Source organism: Pogona vitticeps, chromosome 8 (assembly GCF_051106095.1).
Source record: "Pogona vitticeps strain Pit_001003342236 chromosome 8, PviZW2.1, whole genome shotgun sequence".
NCBI classification, from domain to species: domain Eukaryota; kingdom Metazoa; phylum Chordata; class Lepidosauria; order Squamata; family Agamidae; genus Pogona; species Pogona vitticeps.
This window is the reverse complement of record NC_135790.1, coordinates 2,463,076-2,471,339: the sequence shown is the minus strand read 5'-3', so window position 1 is coordinate 2,471,339 and position 8,264 is coordinate 2,463,076. Positions and strand designations below refer to the sequence as shown.

General features: G+C 50.3%; 1 protein-coding gene across 1 annotated transcript in view; it reads right to left on the bottom strand.

Annotated features, from left to right (window-relative positions):
• Nucleotides 1-1,431: 1,431 nt before the first annotated feature.
• Nucleotides 1,432-8,264, bottom strand: part of FER1L5 (fer-1 like family member 5) — a 44,504-nt gene continuing 37,671 nt past the window's right edge. Inside the window, exons 45-52 of the mRNA XM_078379689.1 lie at nt 7,544-7,632; nt 7,219-7,314; nt 5,670-5,811; nt 4,906-5,005; nt 4,071-4,282; nt 3,568-3,677; nt 2,351-2,498; nt 1,432-2,124 (exon numbers count right to left, since the gene is read on the bottom strand). Coding sequence (XP_078235815.1) covers nt 1,432-2,124; nt 2,351-2,498; nt 3,568-3,677; nt 4,071-4,282; nt 4,906-5,005; nt 5,670-5,811; nt 7,219-7,314; nt 7,544-7,632 — 1,590 coding nt within the window. The remainder of the gene's footprint in view (nt 2,125-2,350; nt 2,499-3,567; nt 3,678-4,070; nt 4,283-4,905; nt 5,006-5,669; nt 5,812-7,218; nt 7,315-7,543; nt 7,633-8,264) is intronic.

The following is an 8,264-nucleotide window of genomic DNA, read 5'->3' as shown; positions in this document are numbered from 1 at the left end:
TCCGTGATGTTAGGAAAATCAGCCTCTTTTTCGACCTCCTTTTCTGCTCTGGAGAGATTACTGGCTGATCTGGGGGGGGGGAGCAAACTGTTGCATGTAATGTGGCTTTTGGTTTCTGCAGTCCCCCCCCCCCGTGTTTTCCTGCCTGCGTGAGAACATCACAACGGGGGCCCTGCCTCTGAGAAGGATTGCCATATGGAAATCCACATTTCTCGTACACTGCAGGAACTTGGTCAGTTAGCTGTCCTGCTGGCCGTGTGAGTGAACTGTGAGAATGATGACTTTTGACCTTTCACAAAAAACAAAACAAAACCCTGACCTTAACTGTTCCAATAACTTTCTATAACTATAAAATCTCTCTCTCTCTCTCTCTGTCTCCCCTTGGATGGATTTTTCCTTTTCTCAGTTGCCAGGTTAACACTGTGCACACGTGTGTCCTTGAAAGTTTTAGGGCTCAATCCATTGAAGGGTTTTAACCAGTAAAGGCACACACGTAGGCATCTGTAGAGCGCTAGCCGTGGGGCTGGTTGACCATGGGTGGCAACCAGAGAGAAGGATGAAGGTTTGCTTGGCTGTACACTCTGTTGCGCCCGAGGGGACCCACTTACCTGGGAGTAAATCCTACTGACCTCAGCTGGGCTAGCTTTTGAGTAGACGGGTATAGGCAGGCCCAGCACAGATGCCTTTCTAAACACACTAAAGGAACTCTCCCCTGCCCTGCATCAGTTCTGCCAACCAGGGGATCATGGGAGTTAACCCGGGTGTTTTTGGACTGCAGTTCCCATAAGCCTTCACCCAGGATTTCTGGGAGCTGCCATTCAAGAACACTTGGGTTACCCAAGGCTGGGAACTATTGCTTTATATGATGCCAAGTTTGGAAAAACTGGATCAGAGAATAAGGCCTCTTATCTCCCAAGCATAGATAGATAGATAGATAGATAGATAGATAGATAGATAGATAGATAGATAGATAGATAGATAGATAGATAGATAGATAGATAGATAGATAGATGAAATCAGCAGTTTGTCTATAAATATTTGCCACCGTGCTTCTTGAACAAACTTGGCTTAGGTTTCTTTGGCTTTGCATTTTATTTTAGTCAAAAGAATATGGATGCATATTCATTCCAGGGCTTCAGCCTCATTGCCCTGTGGCTGTTTTCCTCTCCATCCCAGCTCAGCCCCTGGAAACCTGGGGTTGAAATCCAGTGTCTTTCCCTACTAGGAGAGGAAAGTAAGGGAAGCAAGGGGGCTTCAATGGAAGGGGAAAGTAATTTGGAAGTAGCTGGGCTCCCTTCCTGCAGTCTCTCTAAGCAAGACCATCCTCGCTCGCGGAAAGAGGAGTGGTTTCTTTGGCTGCAGGACATCACGGATGGCATGAGACAGCAGGGTTCTGGAAACTGCCTTTGCTAGGGAGCAGATGTGCTATTTCTAGGGTGCTGCTGGGTTTTTCTTACGTGGTACTGTAGTTTTCTTGGGCACTGGTATTGTTTTCTTAGGCACTGCTGCAGTTTTCTTGGGTACTGGTATTGCTTTCTTGGGTGCTGGTATTGTTTTCTTGGGTGCTGCTGCAGTTTTCTTGGGCACTGGTTTTATTTTCTTGGGCGCTGGTATTGTTTTCTTGGGCGCTGGTATTGTTTTCTTGGGTACTGGTATTGCTTTCTTGGGTGCTGGTATTGTTTTCTTGGGTGCTGTTGCAGTTTTCTTGGGCACTGGTTTTATTTTCTTGGGCGCTGGTATTGTTTTCTTGGGCACTGGTATTGTTTTCTTGGGTACTGGTATTGCTTTCTTGGGTGCTGGTATTGTTTTCTTGGGCGATGGTATTGTTTTCTTGGATGCTGCTGCAGTTTTCTTGGGCGATGGTATTGCTTTCTTGGGCGATGGTATTGCTTTTTTGGGCGATGGTATTGCTTTCTTGGGCGCTGCTGTTTTTTTCTTGTGAGCAGGTGGTCTCGTATGAGCTGGCGCCAACTTCTTGGGAGATGGTGGTGGCAGTTCGGGAGTCGGCACGGTTGGAGCGGCCTCCGGTGCTAGCGGTTCAGGGGTCGCCTTCTCATGCTTCCCCCAAGGCAACTGAAAATTTAGGTCTTTCATTGGGTTGATCAACTTCATGGCCAGGTAGCCCTGAGAAGCAAACGGGAAAGAGCTGGAACACCGGCGGTGGTGTTGGTAGTGATCACAGAGGACAGACCCAGACCTCCCCCTTCCCCAATTAAATCCAAATTCGGATTCATTCTGTCTGTCTGTCTTTCGTTTCCTTCTCCCTCTGGCTATGGAAGGATCCTGATCCTTTTTTTTGGGGAATCCAAACCGTTCCGGCGCCACCCCTCTTCCCCACCAGCACACTCACGGGAGCGGCGTAGATGAACGCCGCCAGCAAGAGGAGCACGCAGACGCAACACAGGAAAATCAAGAGTTTCCACTTGCTCTTTTGCCATATGATGAAGTGGAGGCTCTTCAGGGGGGCTGTGAACCACAGGAAAGAGGTCTCCGGCCTCCTGGTGGTGGGGAGAAGAAAGAGAAGCCATCAGGTGGCATCGAAGGCAGATGCTCCTTCGTAACCTCCCCACCCTCGGCTTCCTTGAGCCAATGGCACCGCCAAGGGCGGGCACAGCCGGTGGGGCCCTGGTGTTCTTGGAGAAGCTGGCCGTGCCCGCCGGCGAGGCTTGCCGTGGGGACTTGAGTTTTCCTTTCCCTCCCAGCGGCTGGAGTTTTGCCATGGTCCTGCTCTGAAGGGTTCAGTCCCCATCTGATTCCAGAGGCTAAGGGTCTCGTTTTGTTTAGTGAGGGACCACCGGGGAGCGTCAGGGGCCGTGGCATAGAGAGGGACAATCCCTCAGTGGTCACAATTGACCAGATAGGCGGGGTATAAATGGAATCAATCAATCAATCAATCAATCAATCAATCAATCAATCAGTGGCATCGCATGCCTTTTGCACGAGAAGGCTGAGGGTTCAGTTCCTCGTGTCTCCCAAGTAGAGCTCGGAAGGAGTCCTGCTTGAAGGCCCCAGCGGGTGGCTGCCAGTCGGTGCCAACGATAGTAGGTACAATGAGTCAAGGGTCTCGGAGAGCAGAAGGCAGCTTTTATGCTCAATCCGGCTGTCCTGCATCAGTGTCCCTGGCCTGGCATCATTCCGGATCATGCAGGGATACTCAACGGGTATCTAGCGTCAGCCGCTGGCGAGAGGGCCGCTGGGCCAGCCACTCGGGCTCTGCTGCCATAAAGCAAGAGGCCACTTGATCGTACTCCCCTCGGGGCCTCCCTCGACTCCAGAATCCTCTTGAGGCCCCTCTGAATCCAAAGCAGACCGGCTGCTGGATTGGTAAAAACATGCGGTGGCGCAGCCCTCGATTGACCCTTCTGCCTTTGTGAGGTTTTCGGGTACAACCTCCTCCATCCCTTGTTATGGGTAAGGGATGACGGGAGTTGTAGTCTGGTAGGTCTGAATGATGTCGGGTTGAGGATGGCTGCTGTACGGGGGGGGGGAAGGGAGTGTGTTCCCACCATGCCCTGCGCCTCCATGTCGCCGTTCCGGCAGAGCCCCTCCCAGGCGTCATGATCTTACTCGGGGGGCTTCAGGAATGGGTTCATGTTGGGCTCCTCTCTTCCTTTCCCAGCGGGACGCTCTTCAGCCTCTGCCTCGCTCAGCAGCTCAAGCGTCATTTCAACCTTGCCCTAAAGAAGCAGAGAGGCAAGAACAATGACGGGGAACCTTCTTCGGTAAAATTGGCATCTGGCGTGACTTAGGTTTTGTGTCCCAACTGCTATCATGGCTAGCTTGATAACAGCCTCGGAGCCAAGAAATCTGTTTGGTGTGTGTGTATGTGCCTGTTCTCTAGTGGCGTGGTGCTAAATTTGGACTACAGGAGGTTGGTTGCCCCCCTGTACATGTTTGCTTTCAAAGAGAGGCCAGCAATGCTGGCAGATGTTTAATCCAGACCAATAAGCCTGTTCTAGCTGTATTCATCTCCTCCCAGGGCAGGTCTTTTGTTAAGCGAATGGGTCCAAATTGCACCCTGGCAGCCTTGCCCATGGCGTGCCCTGTCCCCCGGTTTTGTCTCAACTTGCCGACACCCGTGGCTTGTCCTTCTCGAAGACGATGCAGGGCCACCAGCCCCTCAGGTTTTTTTGGGCAAACAAGGAGACGCGCTTCGGTTTGTGGTGACCAAAGAAAGAGGAAGCAGGAGTGGCCTTGCTGTCCTCCAGGAGCATCTTCACTGTGCAGTCGCGAGGCCGTTTGGCCGGCCGGGGGATGGAAGTCAGGTTCAACTCCAGAATGCCTGCAAACAGAACACGGAGCTCAGCCCTGTCCCAGATGCCAGGACCAGAAGGTTCGCCCAGGATAGGGCCAGAGTGACACGACCCGCCTCCCTTTGCTCCAAGCAGCTTCCCACGTGCGTGGCTGAAATTTCACAAAGGATTATCCCAGACTTTTATCGCATTCTTGCAGAATCTGCTTCTGCCAGGTGAGGGGCAGGAACCATATTGGGTTATGGGATAAGTGGTTGCCAAGTTGCCTCTGACTTCTAGAGTTTCCAGGGCATGTGAGATAAATATGCTTTCACCAAGGACACTCCCCAATGAATTTCCGCAGCCGAGCAGGGATTTGAACTCAGGTTGCCTCACCGTGGAAGACGGTTCGCAGAGCCCAGCATGCTAATGCTGAGCTTATGGCTATGGACTAGGAAGAAGAGCTTTGGAAATGCCTACTGAGATAAAAATGTAAAAAATGAACATTTGTTGCTCCAAGAAATCCAGTCAGTGATAGTGCAGGATGTGAAACTTAAGCTGATTTACAGAAACCCCGACAGCTTGCTTCTAAGGCTTGGGGAAAACATCCCATATTCCTTATTCTGCCCAGAATCCCGAAGGCCCCCAGCCCTGATTCAGGAATTCTTCATACCTAGAAAATCATCCGCCGATAATTTGTCATTATCCCAGATCTGGATAATAAGTTTGGGAGGCACTTTCTGCATCGTCTCATCCAGGCTCCAGAAGTGTTGCTGTGAATTGGAGGAAGAGACACACCTGATACGGGAGAGTCACAATCGGCATCAAGGACTGGTCCGGTCTGATGGTACGTATCACTGCTGAAAGGTTGGCCGGACCCCTTTCCCAAGGAAACCCATAGCCTTTGCTTGTTGTTGTTGTTTAGTCGTTTAGTCGTGTCCGACTCTTCATGACCCCATGGACCAGAGCACGCCAGGCCCTCCTGTCCTCCACTGCCTCCCAGAGTTGGGTCAAATTCATGTTGGTCGCTTCGATGACACTGTCCAACCATCTCGTCCTCTGTCATCCCCTTCTCCTCCTGCCTTCACAATAGCCTTTGCTAGCCTATAACATTTACAGGAGCTCACCTAGACACAAATTAAATAAATAAATCCCTAGGCAGGCTAAGAATTTACGGTCTTTAAATACAAACAAACGTTATGTCCCCAGTTTTCATAAAGCCTCCCTGTTTTTGTCAGTTCTTAACCGTCCAAGATGATCTATCTAGTGATCTTTCCGAAAAACTTTCTCTGGAACACCGTTTTTCTTGAACAGAGGGTTTGTTTTAACTCCTCTGCACGTGAGCACCCGCATCAAACACGAGGCCTTTAGAGTCATTGTCTTAAAAATTGAAAAAAGGACCGCAGAGCTCATTTCAGCCTCTGAGCTGCTACCCACCTTCTTGGTGAGGATGCAGACCTGCTCCATGGGCAGGTAGTCCATGGTGAACACAAAGCGCCAGTTAAAATTGCCTTCTCCTGTTAGAGACCTGTAGTGGATGTCGGTCTTCTGCTTGTCTTCTTCCAGACCATCCAACCACCTAGAGCCAGGACAAAAGAGGAGCAGGAGTGTTTCTCGATATCACTGCTTGGACGTCACCCACTTCAGCTATGCCTGTTGCATTCTCTAGTCCGACAGGAAGCTGGCATAGGCCACTACTTCCTGGTCCAGCACGATCCTCATGCAACACAGAGCGACCACAACCAGCGTCTCCTAGCATCGCCCGTTGTGTTGGAGGCAACCCCATCTTTTCTCAGACTTCCTGCAGAAGCTGGGGACCTTGATTTCAAGAGGCTGGTGCCTCTGTTCTAGATTTCAGTCTCAGTTTAACGAGTTACCCGAGGAGCTGAATCCCATTCACCAAACAAATTCAGCACCTCGGAGAGCATCTTGGAAGATCCACCAACCTCTGCTCACAAGGTTGATTGTATTTTGGCTTCTGCTGATGTATTATAACACTGGCTACTCTGGTCTGTGACATGCTCTATTAGTTTGTTGCTGTTACCTGGTGCTGTAAGGGACTCAAAGAGTTGGTGGAGGTATAGTAGCAGCAATGAAGCCCAAAGCTCTGGTAAGCCGAAGTGTCCCAGTGTCATAGCAATCCTTCTGGTTGCTATTAGCTAAATTGCTGTGATCTAACACAGAGACAAGAAGGAGCAGCAGGATTTGGGGAAGGAGGTGTAAAAGAAGTCGAGAACCCAAGAAAGAGAGCGATCCAAGGGTTCTGAGAAGCAAAACCGGAAGGGCTTTCAAATGGAAGGAGAGGAGAGGAATGAAAAGCGATTATACTCCTCCAAAGTCTTCCCTCTCTCAGGCTGCAAACCAGACATTACAGATTGCCCTTCATTAGAGCAAGGCATTCTTTAGGGGCTGAGAACCACTGACTGTCACAGCAGGAGTGCTTCAAACTTTTCACCTCGCCTAGGATTTGCAAACTAGCTTGCTTTGTTTTCTGATTGGTCATCGGGAGGTGAGCACAGGCTTCATTTGCATGTAGGGTTCCTTTATCAAGAAGGGCTTCAAGAATCATGTCTCTGGAACACTGAGGGGGTCCCAGTTCTCACGGTGGGCTGCGCCGACCAGATGATGGTGCCCTCAGCAGAGACTGAGGACAAGGTGTTGCAGCAATAAGTTCTGGATTCAAGAAGAGATCACCCAGTTTTTTAACTGAAGGCCTCATTTTTAAAAAAAATGCCTTTGGTTATTGCAAACCAGATTTTAATTTTTTTTGCAGGAAGGCAATGCCTCTTTATATGTTTTTTAATGAATGAATGACTTCTTTAAACGAGTGAGGTTGCACCAGGCAGGGAATCCCAGAACAGGCACCTGAAACGGAATCTGGTAGCAGATCTCCTGTTGGAGGTAAGATCAGTGGTTGCAACTGGCAGATCTATCCTTCCATCAAGGGGATCCTTCAATTCACGCATGACCTCGTCAGCAAACATACCCTTTCACGTAGATGTCACTCATCCGGTCTCCGAAAATGTTGGTGTCCTCCAGATCCACATCTTTGGTGTTCCAAATGATGCAGCGGAGTTCGTAGCTAGAGAGGAGAAGGGCAGGACCATCTGGGTGCAGGAAAGATGATCCTGGGCTGACTGAGCACCAGACCCCATATGGTTCCCGTGGGGTTTGTCCGTTTTCGAGGTGGGCAGCCGGAAGCAGTCTTTGCCGTCTGTGCTCCAACCCCTTCCTCCCGCTTGACTGAAAACCTTACTGGACAGGGGCATGTTTTTGCAGCCAGAAGGAGCGCGGGAGCAGCCGTCGCCTACCTCTTGGGCTTCCTCGGCGTGATGTTGAAAGGAGGTCCCGGTTCACCCAAGTGTTCTGGGAAGATGTCGACCCACATCTGCACTTTACCCTAGACATGAGAGAGGCCTGCAACTTAGCACAGCCGCTGTAAGGCTCACAAGCCTACCTGGCAGGGAGGGCGGTTCCTGCTTCCAGTATGAATTCTCCAACCCAATCCCAAGTGGTGGAACCCCACTGGCCTGCCTCTCTAATAGCCGGCACCAAAAGGTAGTTCAAGGTGGCCAGGATGAGTGCCAAATTGACCCTTCCTGCCTGCAAGGGGTAACGGTGGGGCTTTTTCAGAGTGGGGGTGCTTTTTCCTTCTTAATATCTTGGTGATTTTCTGGCCCTCTAATGTTTCCCTTGTCTTGCATTGTATAGAGGCTTTTGGTTCCTTTCCATTCCCCCCCCCCCCCCGGAGCAGCGATTGATTTATTTGTTAGTCTTGCTTGGGTTGCGAGATGGCGTGCCATGCTGCTACGTTGAAGCAAGGTTTAGTTATATTGCTTGTCGGTTTGTTTAGCTGTTTGATTTTGTTACTATCTATTATTTTCTGTTATGTTGTGATTTTGTCCAGAGGAGTGGCTTCCACCAGACAGGTGGTATAAAAATCAAAAGTTGAAAGTCAAGATGGTACACCACATTGCCGGGCAGCATGCTAACCCGGTTGCAAGGCCGGAGTGTCCTGCAGAGAGAATCCAG